General features: G+C 45.4%; 1 protein-coding gene across 1 annotated transcript; it reads right to left on the reverse strand.

The window, feature by feature from the left end:
* Nucleotides 1-6,044: 6,044 nt before the first annotated feature.
* LOC134406136 (alpha-N-acetylneuraminide alpha-2,8-sialyltransferase-like) lies at nucleotides 6,045-14,440 on the reverse strand. The gene is made up of 7 exons (XM_063137419.1): nucleotides 14,132-14,440; nucleotides 12,447-12,524; nucleotides 11,744-11,896; nucleotides 11,410-11,554; nucleotides 9,814-9,926; nucleotides 8,338-8,424; nucleotides 6,045-6,686 (listed from the first exon to the last, which is right to left on the reverse strand). The coding sequence occupies exons 1-7, from the start codon at nucleotides 14,317-14,319 to the stop codon at nucleotides 6,224-6,226; spliced, it is 1,227 nt and encodes a 408-aa protein (XP_062993489.1). The 5' UTR covers nucleotides 14,320-14,440; the 3' UTR covers nucleotides 6,045-6,223.
* Nucleotides 14,441-18,758: the final 4,318 nt, after the last annotated feature.

An 18,758-nucleotide genomic window follows, 5' to 3' on the forward strand; every position in this document is an offset into this window, starting at 1 on the left:
ATCCGGATGGCTTTAAAAGGGGGTTGGATAAATTCCTGTAAGCCTATGCGGCAGGGTCTTGCTATTTACTGTTTTACTCTGTACAGCACCATGTACATTGATGGTGCTATATAAATAAATAAATAAATAAATAAATAAATAATAATAATGGCTACTAGCCCTGATGGTTGTGTGCTATCTCCAGTATTCAAGGCAATAAGCCTGTGTGCATCAGCTGCTGGGGAACATGGGCAGGAGGGTGCTGTTGCACCATGTCCTGCTTGTTCATCCCTGGCCGATGGCTGGTTGGCCACTGTGTGAACAGAGTGCTGGACTAGATGGACCCTTGGTCTGATCCAGGGTAGAACTTCTTATGTTTGTATGCCTGTCTTGAGTAGATTCACCTTCTTCCCACTGTCATTACTACTCATTGGCTTGGTCTTTTCCCGTGGGTGTAATCTGTGCCACTGCTGAGAAAGGAAGGATAAGTCAAGTAGAGGCACCTATACCTTTTCCTTGATCTTATTTATCTATAACCCCTTATTTATTGTAAGTTCTCCCTGGGCATTTCCCAAAACAAAAATAACGTTAAAATGCAATATAAATTAATAACTATTTTTATTTCACTTGAAATGAAGAGCAGCATTTTATAGGAAATAAATGCTAAAATTTGAGAGCACAATTTGGGATGCTTGTTGTTCCTGTGGTGATAATAATTTGCACAAATACCCCTTTAAAAATAAATAAAACAAATTTACAAAAGGCATTCCCATGTAGAATGCTTATAAATATAGCCAAAGCAGGAGATATCAAATCCATTTTCAGTGCTCCCCAAATCTGCAGCCATTAGAGCCTTTACAGTGTGATTATTGGAAACAAAATTGCACAGACATTTAAAAATAGTAAAATCAACAAGGTAAAGTACAAGAACACTTACATGACAATGTCAATGATATTTGAGAACCCCATGAAATCCCATGAACAAAGGGAGCAGCAAGTTGCAAGCCTTGTCCAGCTTTTCCGAGAAGCGCCTCTCCAGTAGGTCTTAAAACCCAGGGACATTTTTATGGGAGAAGGTAGTTTGGTCCCAAGCCATATAGGGAAAGAATCCACACATGTATTAATACCGTTTAAGAAGAGTCCTTTTAACAGTGAATTTAAATGTTTCAAAAGCACCAAAATGCTAATGAAGAGACATACCCTGCTTGGTGTGCCCCGCCACGCCGGCTGCAAAACAGGCATTTGCTCTCTTTTCCCTCCCTCCCTCGGCAAGTCTGCAGCGGGTACTTCCCATTTAAAGGGGCTGTGCGCAGGGGGCACTGGGCATGAGTTTGTGGAACTAAGGGGGCAGTTACCTGAAAAAGTTTGGGAACCACTGCTTTAACGGCTAGTGGCAACATTGCTACCAGAGGTAAATTTGGCCCAAAACATAAGGGGAAAGCTGTAGAAGAGCCAGCGGGGGTAGTGGTTACAGTGTCGTAGTCTGTGTTAGGAAATCTGGGTTCTAGTCTCCACTCAGCCATGGAAGCTCACTGGGTTACTTTGGGCCAGTCATGGACTCTCAGCCCAACCTACCTCACAGGGTTGTTGTTGCGAGGATAAAATGGAGAGGAGGAGGAGAATTATGTACACTGCCTTGGGTTCCTTGGAGGAAAAAAGGCAAGATATAAATGCAACGAACTTACAAGACAGTTTAGCCTCCCTCCAGCTATTAACCTGGTGCTCACAGTAGAGGAAGGTTCCAACTAGGAGTGATTCTTCATTTTTCCAGGATGCAGCCTGCCACTTTCTCACTCAATGCTACAGGATGGTCTCCCACAATGCACTGAGCCTTTGAGGAAGTAACTACACACCATTGGCAGATGTACCTACTTATGATTAGGAAGACTTATAGCAGCTGAACAGACACGTCGGTCCATGACTCATATATAAAAGCATTTAGTAGTAGTAAACGAATATGATACCTATGGTTTAAGACAGGATTGGAATAGAGAATTGGAGTGTCCTGTTTTGCCTCATCAATGGATTGTAGCCCTAGGCAGGATCTACACTATTCATTACACCGTTGTTTAAGTGCATTGTTGCGTCCCCCCTTGCTACGTTACAAAATGCAACTTGAGCCCAGTCAATCGAAATACCTTTTCTTCTATCGTTTCACCCCGGCACACTCTTCTTTAGAACGTTCTTCATTAGCTCTGAAGTAAACCTCCTTCTTCCGGTGACTCTGAGCTAGACCTGCCGGGATAAGCCGGCAGGGAGGCAGGGCGACGCGTAGGGGCAGGGAGGCGGGGCAACGCGTAGGGACGAGGGAAGCCCTGCAGCGTCTTAAAGGGGCCACGTGCGGCCTGAAAGGTAAGCGGTTTTTTAAAAAAATTAAGCCTCTGTCCCCTCTTTCACCGCCCTCCCTCCCTCTCCCCCTCCCCCTTGTCGCGTTGTGCCAGCTCTCTCTCCCCTAGAAAAGCCCTCACGTCCTAATCAGGAAGCAAAGACCATGGTCACGAGACATGACTTTGAAAGACGGCATTGAATACAACGAAAGGTTGGGGCACATTGTTAGTTTTAAAACGATTTTAACAGAAAGTGGAACGGTTTTAAAAGTCAGAAGAAACGTAACAACAACAGCATCACGTGACTGCTGACGTCATCTCTGCCAACTTGTTACGTTTCATCTAGACAAGTGTAGACGGGCTCCTAGCCTCCGTGGGCTCCATCGCAGAGGACCTTAGGCTATGTCTTATGCAGCAAAAAATCTTGTTTCGGTTTTATTGGACTCCACAACGCCTTTTCAATAAGGGTCTGTCTAACTTGCCTAACTGCTGGAGATGTAATACATCTAATTCTTCTTTAACTCATATGTTTTGGCAATGGAAGAATGTGCATGTCCTCCTGAACTACCTACCAGCTTCTTGAAAGTTAACACATCGTCAGCGCAAATGTATCTTCAGAGCCCGTATGATGGCTAAAAGACTTATACTATCACGTTGGAAGGGTTATATAGGGTTATATAGGCGCGACTTGCAAGTGGATAAATATGTGGATATATGGTCTGCTTTTCTTGAAATCTATGCAGAACTAAAAAAACACCTTTTTAAAAAAATGAGCAGTATATCTGATGGAAAAATGATGACATTGCTATATTGTTTATTTATTTTATTTATTAATTAATTGCATTTCTATACCGCCCAATAGCCAGAGCTCTCTGGGCGGTTCACAAAAATTAAAACCATTCAAAGTATAAAACAACAGTATAAAACCATAATATAAAATACAATATAAAAGCTCAACCAGATAAAAACAGCAGCAATGCAAAATTACAAATTTAAAACCATGTTATTTAAAATTTATAGATTGTTAAAATGTTGGGAGAATAAAAAGGTCTTCACCTGGCGTCTAAAAGCATATAATGTAGGTGCCAAGCGAACCTCCTTAGGGAGCTCAATCCACAGCCGGGGTGCCACAGCAGAGAAGGCCCTCCTCCTGGTAGCCACCTGCATCACTTCCTTTGGCAGGGGCTCATGGAGAAGGACCCCTGAAGATGACCTTAGGGTCCAGGCAGGTACATATGGGAGGAGGCGTTCCTTCAGATAACCTGGCCCCAAGCTGTTTAGGGCTTTAAATGTTAATACCAGCACTTTGAATCGGGCCCGGACCTGGACTGGCAGCCAATGAAGCTGGAAAAGGACTGGCGTAATGTGGTCTCGTCGGCCAGTCCCTGTTAGTAAGCGTGCTGCCCTGTTTTGCACCAGTTGAAGTTTCTGGACCGTTTTCAAAGGCAGCCCCGCGTATAACGCATTGCAGTAATCCAAACGAGAGGTTATCAGAGCATGGATAACTGTAGCTAAGCTATCTCTGTCCAGATAAGGGCGCAGAGCTGATAAAAGGTGCTCTTTGCCACTGAGTTCACCTGTGCCTCAAGTGACAGTTCTGGATCCAAGAGCACCCCCAAACTACGGACCCGATCCTTTAGGGGGAGTGCAACCCCCTCCAGGACAGGGCAAACATCACCTCGCCGGACAGATGAACCACCCGCTAACAGTACCTCCGTCTTGTCTGGATTGAGTTTCAGTTTGTTAGCCCTCATCCAGTCCATTACCATGCCCAGGCACTGGTTCAGAACAGCCACTGCCTCACCTGGGTTTGATGAAAAGGAAATGTAGAGCTGGGTATCATCTGCATATTGATGACACCTCAGTCCACATCTCCGGATAACCTCCCCCAGCGGCTTCATGTATATGTTAAACAGCATAGGGGATAAGATAGAGCCCTGTGGAACCCCATGGCTTAGGAGCCACGGCACAGAGCAATAATCTCCCAGCACCACCTTCTGGAATCGGCCATCCAAGTAGGAGCGGAACCACTGCAACGCAGTACCTCCAACTCCCAGCTCAGACAACCTATCCAGAAGGATACCATGGTCGATGGTATCGAAGGCCGCTGAGAGGTCTAGGAGAACCAACAGGGTCGCACTCCCCCTGTCTCTCTCCCGACAGAGGTCATCCCACAGGGCGACCAAGGCAGTTTCCGTTCCAAAACCAGGCCTGAAACCCGATTGAAATGGATCTAGATAATCCGTTTCATTCAAGAGTGCCTAGAGTTGTCCTGCAACCACCCGCTCAAGCACCTTGCCCAGGAAAGGGATATTAGCCACCGGCTTGTAGTTGTTAACATCCTCCGGGTCCAGGTTAGGCTTCTTCAGGAGTGGTCTAATTGCCGCCTCTTTTAAAGAGGCCGGCACCACTCCCTCTCTCAAGGAGGCATTTACAACCTCCTGGACCCAGCCGGCGATCCCCTCCTTATTTGATGTAATGAGCCAAGAGGGGCAAGGATCAAGCACACAGGTGGTCGACCGGACTTGGCCAAGCACCTTGTCCACATCCTCGGGCCTCACTAACTGAAACTCATCCAATAAAACTGAACTGGACGGCGCTCCGAACACCTCTACTAGTGGAGCTGCATTAAGTGTGGTGTCCAATTCATGACGAATCTGAGCGACTTTATCTTCAAAGTGCCGTGCAAACTCGTCACAGCGTGCTACCGAGGGTTCCACCATCTCTCGCCCTGGCCCAGAGTGTAACAGGCCACGAACCACACGGAAAAGCTCCGCCGGACGACACTGAGAAGATGCAATGCTGGTGGAAAAGAACTGTCTCTTTGCCACCCTCACCGCCACAGAATAGGCTCGATAGTGAGCTCTAGCCCGTGTTCGATCAGACTCAGCATGAGTTTTCCTCCACCTGCATTCTAGCCGTCTCCCCTCTTGCTTCATTGCCCTCAACTCAGGTGTATACCAAGGAGCTGACCGGGCTCTGCTCAGAGGGAGAGGGCGCTTGGGCGCGATCGTGTCAACCACCCGAGTCATCTCTGCATTCCACAGAGCGACCTGGGCTTCGACAGGAGCACCAGCCATACCAGCAGGAAAATCCCCCAGAGCCCTCTGGAATCCATCGGAGTCCATTAGCCTCCGGGGGCGGACCATTTTAATAGGCCCCCCACCCTTGCAGAGGGGAAAGGCTGCCGAAAGTCTAAACCTCAATAGGAAATGATCTGCCCATGACAAGGGGGCAGATGTTAATTCCCCCACTTTCAGATCACCATCCTCCTGCCCAGTTGAGAAAACCAAGTCAAGTGTGTGTCCCTTTGTATGTGTTGGGCCGATGACATGTTGAGACAGCCCCATGGTTGTCATGGCGGCCATGAAGTCCTGAGCTGCCCCGGATACAGGAGCCTCAGCATGGAAGTTGAGATCCCCCAGAACCATCATCCTGGGGGTCCTCAACACCAGATCTGAGACAACCTCCGTCACCTCAGGCAGGGAGACTGTTGGGCAGCGGGGTGGACGGTACACCAGCAGAATCCCTAATCTGTCTCGAGTACCCAACACACAGTACAAACACTCCAGACCAGTACTCGACTGAACAGGAAGCCTAGAGAGGGAGATTGTATTTCTATAGATCACGGTACCCCCCCCCTCCCCGGCCCTTAAGTCGGTGCTGGTGCTGCACCGAATACCCAGGAGGGCAAAGCTGGGTGAGAGTAACCCCTCCCAGTTCACCCACCCAGGTGAACATGCCAGGTCAGCCCCCTCATCCAAAATCAAATCATGGATGAGGGAGGTTTTATTTTGGACCGACCTGGCGTTCAGCAGAAGCACAACCAAACCCGAGGGCAAGCTGGTAAGGCTTCCAGGAATCATTTGGTTGGGGGAAAAACCAGAAGAGGGGATAGCTGTAAGAAATCTAGCCCCTCACTGACACTTGCCAAGTCGTAACTGCAGCACACCTTTTGCATACATGCCCAGATAATGTGAGAACTCGCTGGACATGGCATGTACACCAGCCTTGGGCAACACATTGTCATAATAGTGATGAAGGATGGGCTGCTCAGCCAGGTCATGCGGGAAGGGCCAGAAGCCGTAGAGAGTGATGTGCTCACAGAACTCCAAAGCCATGCTGACGAACATGAAGCCGGAGGAAAGGCGCAGAGGCTTCAAGCCTTGATTCTTCCAGTAGTCACTTAGGGTGCTCAGGTAGCGTGGATTCAGGAAGAAGCCTTGCTGCTTTAAGCCAAAGTCCTCCATGGTATATAGGGCACGGTAGGCAACATTCCTGTGGCCCACAAAGGATAAAGCAGGGATGAGGACGAGGGCGTCACCATAGGGGCGCAGGGCGTCTGCAAAAGGCTTCCTCTGGGCCTGCAAGCCCTTGAAACTGCAGGAGAAGGAAATTGAAAAGGCAAGCAAGTCACATTCTGAAAATAAGAAATACAGGTTGGCTAACTTTGTATATAAAAACTGGCCCTCATCTATACGACAGCGGGATTGCTCCTCATTAAATATAAACCCGACTTTTCGTTGATTCGAATATACAGTAGGTAAAGAGCATCGCGCTGCAGCAGCAACAGCGATTTATCTCCTGTATTTTTTTTTTGTACTGTAGTGATAATTGCGTACGTGCGCATTGTTGCATTATGGGATATACGATCCTATGGAGGTGAGTGAAGTGACATAGTTTTTATGCAGAGCTCCGCAGATTGATATAACAGCTAAACCGGAGCGGGGGAAAGAAACAAGGATGGCAGCGCGTTTCTGCATCTTTGTTTATGCGGACCTCCATAGGATCAGATAGTTCAATCCAAAAACAGCATGAAAAAAACTGCCAACCGATAGGTGGGACCGCGGGACACCGGCCAATCACATTCTCCTACCCTCAAAGCTCCTCCCACCTGTCAAAATGCGAGTTAACTCCCCCAAGGACACACAACTATAATGCAGAGAAAACTCGGACATGATCCAAAAGTCGTGGTAAATCGCTGATGCGAATATGCGCATTCTTGCATTTAAAACATGTTACTGCGAACGGACAGCTGACTCGTGTGTCCTAAAATGAGAATATGCGCAGCTATGTCACAGTAAATAAGATGTATAGACAAGCCACTGGACATCTTTGGGCATGAAGAATTTTTACTAGAGCACTCATGGGAGCGGATTCTTGCACAACAGGGCTTCTGCCCATCTAAAAATAATCGGAAACAAGTGCTTCTAAAAATAATGTGGAACAATGCTCATTTCTGGAATGGGACAGGTCGACGGACGTGTCCCATTCTGCAACCTCCGCTCTGCAACCTCCGCTCACCTATCCCAGTGAAGGCTGCTGACTTTGATTTCGGTGCTCTGTAGTATCTCTGTAGAATTTTTTGAAATACTACAGAGCTCGGCAGTTACGCCCAACAAGCCAAGAACTGCTTTCTTTTACATTAAGGTTTTATTGTTTTAATATTGTGCCAAGGTTTGAGAAATCGCAGTCAAGTGCTTTTTTCCTCAGCTCTTGATGAAAGATGTGTTTCCGAAACGCATAGAGCAGACTGAAGAAATTATTAAAGAGTAAAGAAAAACATATTTTCATAGCACCAGGGTTTGGCTCTCTTTTTCCCCACTTGGTTCGGTGGTGATCTTTTCCTCTCTTTTGCACCAGGTTTCAGTTAGAACCAGCCAGAACTCTAAAGGAGCTACCCAAGGTGCTGAACCAGTTCTGACTGGTTCTACCTCAAACCCAGAATGGATTCACAGCCCCACCAAAATCAGCCCCACCAGCCTCCACTGACCTATCCTGACGCAGAAACGAGCATTTCCACTCATTTCCAGGGTTATTATTTTTAGAAGTGTGAATGCCCCATTGTGCAAGCGTTCGCTTCCACAAGCACAACAGAACCACCGGAGGCACAGTGGCCCCGTTCAATACCCCCCTTTACGTTGACCAGTTAATAAATTAGCCATATAATGTTATTATCACATCGATCCAAACAAGTCAGTTGTATCAGGCGGAGTAAACACAGTTATGCATTTTTCTCCCATGCCCTTACTTCATGTAAAGTATGCTGGGGTTGACAGTCACCAGGCTTGTCTTGGTACCCACGTCCTCAGAGAAATTCATGGGAGGCAGATTGAACCTGGATTGGGAGGCGTTGGAGGGGGAAAGAGGGGGTGTCTAAGTCAGTGTTTGCTTTCGTATAAATCTCTTTTCCTGTTCTGGATCTTTTCAAATAAAAGTCGTATTAAAAGTCGTCTTAAAACTTTTCTGGAACGGACTGCAACTGTTCCCCAATTTTTCCTGGAGAATCCAGACAACAAGTTGCATTTTAGGGTTGTTGTTCTTCCATCATTTTTAAGCCCAATTTCTGATCTATTTTCCTGTTTCTTTTTATAAAAACTAAAACACAATGGCAGTACCAGACTGTCCAATATGGATTCACAAAGCACTCTTGGTGCTTTTCAAATCTGCCATTAATAACTTCCCCTTGATCTTTTTTTGAATGTGGATTCTACTTCTCTAGGAAGCTACTTCCAGTTTATTTGGATAGCTGTGCCATTCCTAAATCAGCCTTTAAACAGCCCTTACCCTGTGGCTCACATGGGGGCGGGGGTACTCATCACTACTTTCCTCTCTACAGACAGAGCAACTGCTCATTAATTGTGATCTTAAAAATTATAATACATTAAAATATGCAATTGCTCTGACTGCAAAGAAGAAAACCAGCAATTAAAAATTAAAAAACCCAGCAGGAAACAGGAACTGATAAGTTATGGGCTGATTCAGGAATGGCTAGGCCACAAAATAACAGGAAGTAATAGATTAAAGGGGCAGACCCCCTAAAAAGGTTTAAGGTTCTTGTACTTGTATACAAAGCCCTAAACAACTTGGGACCAGGATACCTGAGAGAACGCCTTCTCCCTTACCAACCTGCCCAGTCACTGAGGTCATCCGAGGGCCTGCTCCTGGTGGTTCCACATAGATCCATCCTCCGATTGGAATCCACCAGGGGAAGAGCCTTCAGCGTGGTGGCCCCCCTCCTGTGGAATTCCCTGCCTCTGGAGGTCAGGCAGGTGCCAACCTTGTACTCCTTTTGGCGCCTCCTGAAAACATCTTTATTCCAAGAAGCTTTTCCTTAATATGCAGCCTTGAATCTGTTTTTGCTTCTTTTAAATTTTGTTTTAACTGTTTTATTCTGTTTTTATTTGCATTTTATCTCTGAAATTTTTCAATGGAGGGGGCTTGTATATAAATATTCTAAATAAATAAATAAATAAATACTGTTTTTTAAAAAAATAAAAATGTTACCTCCCAACCTAAAAGACGCCTTGTGGAAGAACCATTTTAATTTTGCTTCCAAGTGATAGTGGAAAGCAGCTGCCAGTCAGTGTCAACAATATTGGCCTATATGGACAGATGATTTGACATAGTATAAAGCAGCATCTTCCATTTCAGTATAAGGGTGCAGAATAAGTACCCAATGTTACCTATGATCCCACCCACTTCACCCTCAAAGAAAGGAAGCTACCTGATTACTAGATCAGCCTGGTCGATCTCAACTCCACAGCTGCTGTTTTTTAGGATTCCACCATTGCCCACTACTGCGCAACGTCGATACTGAGATTTTGAGAAGGGGGATCTCTGGATTTTGGTTATTACAGTTGTCAGAGGATGTGGTGGTGAGACAGAAGTAAAAATATGTACTTTGGTTATTTTTGCAGTATAATATTCTTACATTTTATACATATGACCACTCAAATTACAGAGGAAATTGCATGTAGCTGAATGTTACCCTAGAATGAATAATTCTCAAACGCTGCAGAAGTAACCCATCGTTGTATGAATCTGTTCTGCATTATCATCCTCCCTTCAATTTGAACATAGGACATTAATTTCAATGTAAACGCCTCTGTCCTCCATTTTATAAAACCATTATTTATTATTATTATTATTATTTATTTATATAGCACCATCAATGTACATGGTGCTGTACAGATAACACAGTAAATAGCAAGACCCTGCCGCATAGGCTTACAATCAGCAAAGGCGTTCTTTCACTTAACACATAGTAAGGTTTTCATCTATGTGCACCCGCAGTCGTCCTCCAAATCATTTATATTCTACCTATTGATACCCAACGATATTGTCATATTTTATATTTCCCCGGTCAACCAGACCTGCATGAGCTTCTGAAAAGGAGCTCTCAAAAAGGGAAGGGATTAAAAATCAGTGCATGATCATCTTGAAAAGATCGTGGAGTCAAGGGATGGATCTACACTAGTCTTATAACATTGCTAGTGTCCCTTTCTAACGTGGTTCTCTGTATCGGTTCTCTGTATCACGGGGCACACTAGCGTTACTTACGTTTAGCTGTAACGTTACTGCAGGGCACATTGTTAAATCCTTTCATTGTTCTCCCTCTGAGTGTAGCAGAGCTGCTGGGTTTGCTCCGCTCACTGCTTGCCTCATTCCTAGCCAGCAGTGCAGGGCAATAGTCATAAGCACACACAAACCCACTCCCAAAACATCTTCACACAAGTCCCAGGGAATTGCCTGAATGTGTAGGAGCCAGCCACTTTGCTGAAGCTAAGCAGGGTTGGGTCTGGTCAGGGTTTAGATGGGAGACCAAATTGAAAAGTTTTAACAGCAGCCGCATTTAAGCCCCGCTGGTCATGAGTTTTGGACTGGGACCAAGAGACCCTTGTTAATTTTCCTGCACGTCACACCTGGTGAAACTTCCTCTTCATCACAACAGTTAAAGCTGCAGGAGCTATACTGCAGCTGTACTGTGACCAGATTTAAAAGAGTGCAGGGCACCTGCAGCTTTAACTGTTGTGATGAAGAGGAAATTGCACCAGGTTCTCCATATATACAAATGACACCTGCTGAAATTCCCTTTTCTATGCAACTGTTAAAGATACAGGAGCCCTGTCCTCCTTTTCATATGGTCACCCTATCTTTTGTCTTCTTTTTAGGTGATGTGTTTTCTTCTTTTCGGCCATAGGTAAGTGGCCATTTTAGGCATGTGCTACAATACTGAGCTATGGCCCTTGCTCTGTTGGTTGCCTTCTTTTTCCTACCCGTTTCCCCACCACCCAAAGCAAAAATAAATACATCTCCCCACCTCCGGCAGCAGGGACGTCAGCTCGGCGTTCACCAGCAGCTTCATTCCTTTTTCCCCATCTAAGATGATATGTGATTTCCGTGGTGCGTTTTCCCTGGTTACCACCAGCCGGAAGGAAGCATTGCAGCAGTGCTCTAGTTCTGCCCTGCAAAAGGGATGAGAGGAGAGTTAGGCCTACCCTGGGAAAGAGAGTTTAAGCTATGCCTGCCCTCGTGTGAGCACACTCAAGGCGTTCCACACCCTGCAGCTCTGAAGCTGGAGCTTTATATAGATCCCTGAAATTGCAGTCCATCTTCGCAAGAGTCTTTCTCAGCAGGTGAGTGAATGGCATTACCTGTACTGGGCCACTGCGACAGGGTTGGGTTCCCAAGGACAATCCTGCATGAGCAGCAGATGCTCCAGCAACCTCCTGTCGTCCCTCCCGAGTGTCCAATTTTTGGCCACAAGAACCCGCTCCTCATCACTGGCTGTCTTGTAAAATGGAACACTGCCAACAACAGAGAGAGACAGAGACACAGGCTAAAAGGTCACCTAGCATCCATCCAATCGGTATTGGGTGATGAAGAAATGCATCACCAAAAAAGAGGATACAAATTTGCATATAATGTGCGTAGGCTGATTTTATGTATAGATGGAAATTTAGAAATAATTATTATAATAGAAATAGAAATACCATATATCTCACCATAGTGGGTAAGACTGAGTAGGTGACCAGTATGCCTGCTTGGTCTGTAGTCCAAGTACTAACTGTTGATGGGCAACTTCATCCTCCCCCCACCCCGTTCTCCCTTTTTACAGTTCTTTATCTTGAAACAGATTTGGACTGGTCAGCCCTTCCAATAGAGGACTGTCCCCTTAACAACCCTTCAAATAAGGCATTGTGATGTGTGTAGCTGGACCAAAATGGATGGAGAAGGAGTGAATTTCATATATTGAGTCGAACAAGCCACCAACCTTTGCATGAGATCTCCAACATATACTGCTAGGAGTCAGCTCCACCTTCATGAGACCTTCCTTTCCCAAGTAGCAATACTCACCTTTCTGAGAGATGTTTTGTTTCCAGTAACCGACTCAGTTTCCGGCATTTCGCCAGTCTTTGTAATCTAGCCTGCTCTCTGGAAAACAAGACCCACACAGTTCTGTGGTTAATTCAAGAGCTCCTAATCATTGACATTCCGCTGTACATGTCCCATCACTCCCATCAACACGAATAGGACACACATCTGCATGAAATCTGCATACGCCTTCCCCAATACAGACCTGCCTGATCATTGAAATCGCCGTAGGAGGTTGTACCACGACCTGCAGATGGCCATCTGACATCAAACAGGAAGGAGGTCTTCTCCATGGTGGAATGATCTCCCACCTGGTATGCCCACCGAATGATCATTCCGACATGATCATTTTTCCATCTCTTCATCTCTCTCTTTTTAATCCATTAAGAAGAAAAAGAATGGAATTGCCGCACAATAATTGGTAGCGCTAGGAGCTCTGTGTCTGGAAGCACTCTTGAGGCAACAGACTGCCTTATGCCAAATCAAACCCTCGGTCCATAAAGTCCATAAATAGAACTCAGGTTCAATCCTGATTACCTCCAGCTAAAGATCTCTCCACCTGATTTTTAGGGAAACAATGGGCAGGCTATATGGCCTGACTCACTGTAAAGGAGATTCATGTGTTCATATAGTGAGACCACACCTGCAGAATTGTGTACGATTCTGGGCACCACATTTCCAGAAGGTCATTGACAGGTTAGAACAGGTTTAGAGGAGGGCAGCAAAGATGATGCAGGGAATTGAGGAACTTGAGGTGTCATTTGTACGCATGCAGCACCTGATGAAATTCCCTCTTCATCACAACTGTTAAAGCTGCAGGAGCTATATTAAAGTGACCAGATACAAAAGAGGGCAGGGCTCCTGCAGCTTTAACTGTTGGGATGAAGAGGGAATTTCACCAGGTGCTGCATGAGTACAAATTACTCATGCTGAAATTCCCTTTTCTATACAACTGTTAAAGATACAGGAGCCCTGTCTTCCTTTCCATAGGGTCACCCTAGGCCATAGCTAGACCTAAGGTTTATCCCTGGATCATCCAGGGGTCAAACCTGTTCATCTAGGTGACACACAGGGGATCCAGTGCTCAGGCAGGGGCAAACCCTGGATGATCCAAGAATAAGGTCTAGCTGTGGCCCTAGACTCTAGCCTAGCTCACAGTGTTGTTGGGAGGATAAAATGGGGAGGACCATGTAAGCAGTCTTGGGTTCCTTGCCAATGAGGAAAAAGTCAGGATATAAATGTGAAAATAAAGAGTTGCTGGACTGCAACGCCGATGATTATTTATTTATTTATTTATTACATTTATATCCCGCCTTTTTTTCCCTCCAAGGAACCCAAGGCGGCATACATAATCCTCTTCCTCTTCTCCATTTTATTCTCAAAACAACAACCCTGTGAGGTGGGTTGGGCTGAGAGTCTGTAACTGGCCCAAAGTCACCCGGTGGGTTTCCATGGCTGTGTGGGGACTAGAACCCGGATCTCCCAACTCCCAGTCCAACATTTTAGCGACTACACCACACTGGCAGCATGAATTGGGGCCTTTTCGCAAATGCGTTTGATCCTGTTGTCTTTTTGTTTGGGCTTCTCTTGGTACCGGGATCATCACAGCCATGTTTCTCCTACCCCCTTTGCCCTCCCCCCTAAATAAATTCAGCTGTCTCACTCACCTATTTGTCCTCTGTAACAGTGAAAGTGTAAGGCTGACAAGGAAGACCGCGCAAAAGACCTGCACTAACTTCTGTTTTCCAAGCCGTAAGCTGAAGGGCATGGCACGGATGACTGGGGTCAAACCACAGCCTTTCTCTCTGCCTGCTTCTTCTGACGCTCCTTCAGGTGGGAGCTGTGCAGCTACCATAAAGGATGGCACTAAAAGACGTCAGTCATGCTTGGTCTAGCTCAATACGTCTGTCCCAAAAGGGAGCCAGACCTCAGACGATCAACTCTGTCAGTTTTATCGCACGCAGGCAATGCATTCTTACAATTTTACTAGAAAAGAGACAATCAAACACACAAGAATCGAACAGGCCAATCAAATCAATTCATGTTCCTCACAGTTTAAACAGCAATAGTTGTGTGTGTGTGTTTTAGGATGTTTGTTCTAACCTTCTTAACAGCCAAAGCAAATAAAGCTCCTTGATGGGTTGCGTAAATGACCCCTATCCGTAAGTGGCTTACACATTTGCTCATCCTAATTTCTGTCGGATATTCCTCCCCAAAAAGGTGCAAGAAAACTTTTCCAGCAATCTCAGTCGATCAAAACTTATTATTAATCAAAAATTATTATTATTATTATTATTATTATTATTATTATTATTATTATTTCCTGTATCTGTGAATTCGACCCCAGGGCATGTCATACAATTTGGAAATACACAGCAACGCACAATGGGCGTCATACACCCTGTTGGCACAAGAGGAGAGTTTTATCACCCAAGAAACACGTTCAGTCCTTTTTATTTCATTTTATTTCTAGCAGCTCCATTGGTAGATCTGAACTATATATCAAACCTGCTCAGAATTCTGTGTCTAACAATGAACAGCATGGTTTCCCATAGAAAGGCTTGGCTGAGACGGCATTCCTCAATTGTATGTTCCCAGTACTTGGCTAACCAAGGTATGCGAGCCACAGACAGGGTTGGAGTCCTAATTCATATAATTTGTTGATCGTCTAAAGCTCCAACGTCTGATGTCAAGCATGATTAAGATACAGAAACGACCCATGAATAACACAAATGACTTAATCACGTACTTCTGTAGCGTCAGCAGAAAAGCTCATAATAAAACTGTCACTACAACACCACCAGTTTTTGTTCTGCTTCTATGGGCTCATCTACACTAAGCAGGATATTCAACTATGAAAGTGGTATGAAAGCAGTATATAAAAGGCAGGAGCCACACTACTGCTTTATAGTGGTATTTATTTATTTATTTAGGGTGACCATATTTGGGAAACCAAAAAAGAGGACACCTAGTGTGTGTGTGGGGAAGCAGCTTTCTGAGTCCTGCAGAAAGTACTTTATTCCCCCGCCACCTTACAGAACTCGATTGGAGTGGAGGAGGGGAAAGGATTTCATTCTGCACCACCACCATCCACTCCAATTGGGGCCTTTTCTATAAAGTCCACGAATGACCCACTTTCCCCTTTAAGACCTCAATTGGAGCTCGGGGTGGGGGAATGATGTGCCTCAAGAAAGCATGTCATTCCCTCCTGCCATGCTAATGGCAGCCTTAAAGAGGAAGGTGTGTCATTCCAGGATATTATTGAAAATTATAGAAAATCCCCCGACACCATGGAAAGAACAAAAACCAGGACAAATCCGGGGAAATCCTGACAGTTGGTCACCCTAATTTATTAAATTTATATACCGCCCCATAGCCGAAGCTCTCTGGGCGGTTTGCAAAAGTTAAAAAACAGTGGACATTAAAAAGTATACAAAATTTAAAACCATCAAAAAATATAAAAACAACAGTATACAGTATCCATTTTAAACAACAACAGTTCTGGGGTCCATTAAAAAACAAACAAACTTAGCATATATTGTTAAATGCCTGGGAGAAGAGAAAGGTCTTGACCTGGCGCCGAAAAGATGACAATGTTGGCGCCAGGCAAGCCTCATCGGGGAGATCATTCCACAATTGGGGGGCCACCACTGAGAAGGCCCTCTCCCTTTTTGCACTGACAACTGTTGGGGCCCATTGACACCTACCATATACCGCTTTCGTACCCCTTTCATAGTGTTGTATCCTGCTTGGTGTAGGTGTGTCATGGGCCCCAACAGTTGTCAGTGCACTTCAGTACCACTATAAAGCAGTAATGTAGATCCTGCAGTGCATTTCAATACTGCTATAAAGCAGTAGTGTAGATCCTGTTTTTTATATACTGCTTTCATACCACTTTCATAGTGGAATATCCTGCTTGGAATGCCACTTTCATAGTGGAATATCCTGAGCCCGAAGTCCTTACATTTTTAAAAAGCTTTTAGACAGAGCAATCCTATAGTCACATTGAGATGGGACCAGAGCTATGCTACTGTTACGCTGGCAGAATGGCCCCTGTATTAGGGTGACCATATTTGGGAAACCAAAAAAGAGGACACCTAGTGTGTGTGTGGGGAAGCAGCTTTCTGAGACCTGCAGAAAGTACGTTATTCCCCCGCCACCTTAAAGAACCCGATTGGAGTGGAGGAGGGGAAAGGATTTCATTCTGCACCACCACCATCCACTCCAATTGGGGCCTTTTCTATAATGTCCACGAATGACCCACTTTCCCCCTTAAGACCTCAATTGGAGCTCGGGGTGGGGGAATGATGCGCCTCAAGAAAGCATGTCACTCCCTCCTGCCATGCTAATGGCAGCCTTAAAGAGGAAGGTGTGTCATTCCAGGACATTATTGAAAATTATAGAAAATCCCCCCTGACACCATGGAAAGAACAAAAACCAGGACAAATCCGAGGAAATCCTGACAGTTGGTCACCCTACCCTGTATACAATTCATGCTCACTGTGTACAAAGCATGCTCAATACACGACAGGGTGTGGGGAAAAACCCCACCAAAAATACCAAAGAAAAGTATTAACATGATAGACATGCTCTCAGTCTAACAGGAAACACCCCCAGTGCCCACCAATCAGCAGGGTGGATTGTTTTAAATAAGAGATAAGGGGATCTTTTTTGTATCAAAGGCCATTGACCCACACGTAGCGGGGGAGGGAATCAATTGCAGGCCGTGCAATCGTTTGGGAACATTTTTTCCCTGCGGGTCACTGACCCAAGGGACATGTTAGAAAGCACAGATTAGGCCATAGCTATCCTCCAGCCCTTTCCCCACCATCAAAGCTAACCTCAAGCATTCCCCTCCCATTCTCTCAGCCATCTTCCGCCATCCCTCTCTCCCTTTCTCTCTCTCTCCCACCACTTCCCTGTTCTCTCTCTGAGCCTCATCAGACGAGCATTTTCTCGCACACTCATTATTGTTTTGTGCGTTATTTAGATGACAACATCTGCCTCCCGCATGTCAACTCTGTGACCCACGGCCACTATATCATTGGATTAACCTCTTGGAGGAACACTTCCCTTTTCATATGGTCACCCTATGTCACATAGTTTCAGCATCAACTTAACTCTAAAAGCAAAAGCAATTGCAGCATTAAAAACAAGGTTTAAAGGAACAGGAAGCCATGAACTTTATGAACTATAGCTAAGGATGATAGGCCATTTTCTTAAAGAACCAGCTAAAATTCCGCGACACATACCACATCAATTTTTGGACAGGAAGCAGTATGAGAGCACACGCACTGGTGGGACAGGAGCTTCCGATACATCCGTATCCAGTACCCATGAGGCAATGCAGTGGCAGAAACACAACCCAAGTGCAATTTTCTCCATAGGGTGATCATATGAAAAGGAGGACCGGGCTCCTGTATCTTCAACAGTTGTATAGAAAAGGGAATTTCAGCAGGTGTCATTGTTAGGCATGCAGAACCTGGTGAAATTCCCTCTTCATCACAACAGTTAAAGCTGCAGGACCCCTGCCTAGCATGACCAGATACAAAAGAAGGGCAGGGCTCCTGCAGCTTTAACTGTTGTGATGAAGAGGGAATTTCACCAGGGACTGCATGCATACAAATGACACCTGCTGAAATTCCCTTTTCTATGCAAAATAAAATAAAAGGTGGGTTATAATAATTGTAATAATATTAAATACTAGGGCAATTGCAGAGAGAAACTACACGCTATACAAATTGTCTGACACAGAGGTGGAGAACCTCAGTTGTTGTTGCCTTCATGTCCTAGACACATGGGTGTCTCAGGGCAGCTGGTTGGACGATGTAGGATACAGAATGCCTGATGAGACAGAGCTTTGGTCTGCTCTAGAAGACTTTATAAAGGATTAAGATTGGAGGAGCAGAACCTTAGGGTTCTTTTGACCCTGTGGGCCAAAACCGACCTTCCTGTGCCCCAATCTGGCCCTCCAGGGTTCCCTAGATGGCCATGCCCCTTTCCCTGGCCCCACCCACTTTCTTTGGGGTATTTTTGCCCCTTCTCTTTACCTCTAGCCCTGCCCGCCGGTGGATTGCAGCTCCTGAGAGCTCCTCTGAAATGGAATTTGGCTCTGCCCCTCTGCTTTAATGAATTGTTCGTCCGCAGATTTACTTATGTTTGTATATATACCACTTTACAACCACAAAGATTCTCCAAGCATTCTGGACCCAACGAGGTCCACATTCACTTGGCCCCCAGCTATACGATGATATTGCTCCTCATTAAATATAAACTGGAATATTCATGGATTCG

The sequence above is a fragment of the Elgaria multicarinata genome, chromosome 11, assembly GCF_023053635.1.
Source record: "Elgaria multicarinata webbii isolate HBS135686 ecotype San Diego chromosome 11, rElgMul1.1.pri, whole genome shotgun sequence".
NCBI classification, from domain to species: Eukaryota; Metazoa; Chordata; class Lepidosauria; order Squamata; family Anguidae; genus Elgaria; species Elgaria multicarinata.

Excerpts from the sequence above, each read along its gene's own strand:
- LOC134406136 (XM_063137419.1), bottom strand. The coding sequence starts at position 14,319 with ATGGTAGCTGCACAGCTCCCACCTGAAGGAGCGTCAGAAGAAGCAGGC. Across the intron at positions 8,425-9,813 it reads CAGGCTGATCTAGTAATCAG|GTTCAATCTGCCTCCCATGA; the intron begins GTAGCTTCCTTT and ends CTCCCAATCCAG. Across the intron at positions 6,687-8,337 it reads CCCAGCATACTTTACATGAA|TTTCAAGGGCTTGCAGGCCC; the intron begins GTAAGGGCATGG and ends CTTCTCCTGCAG.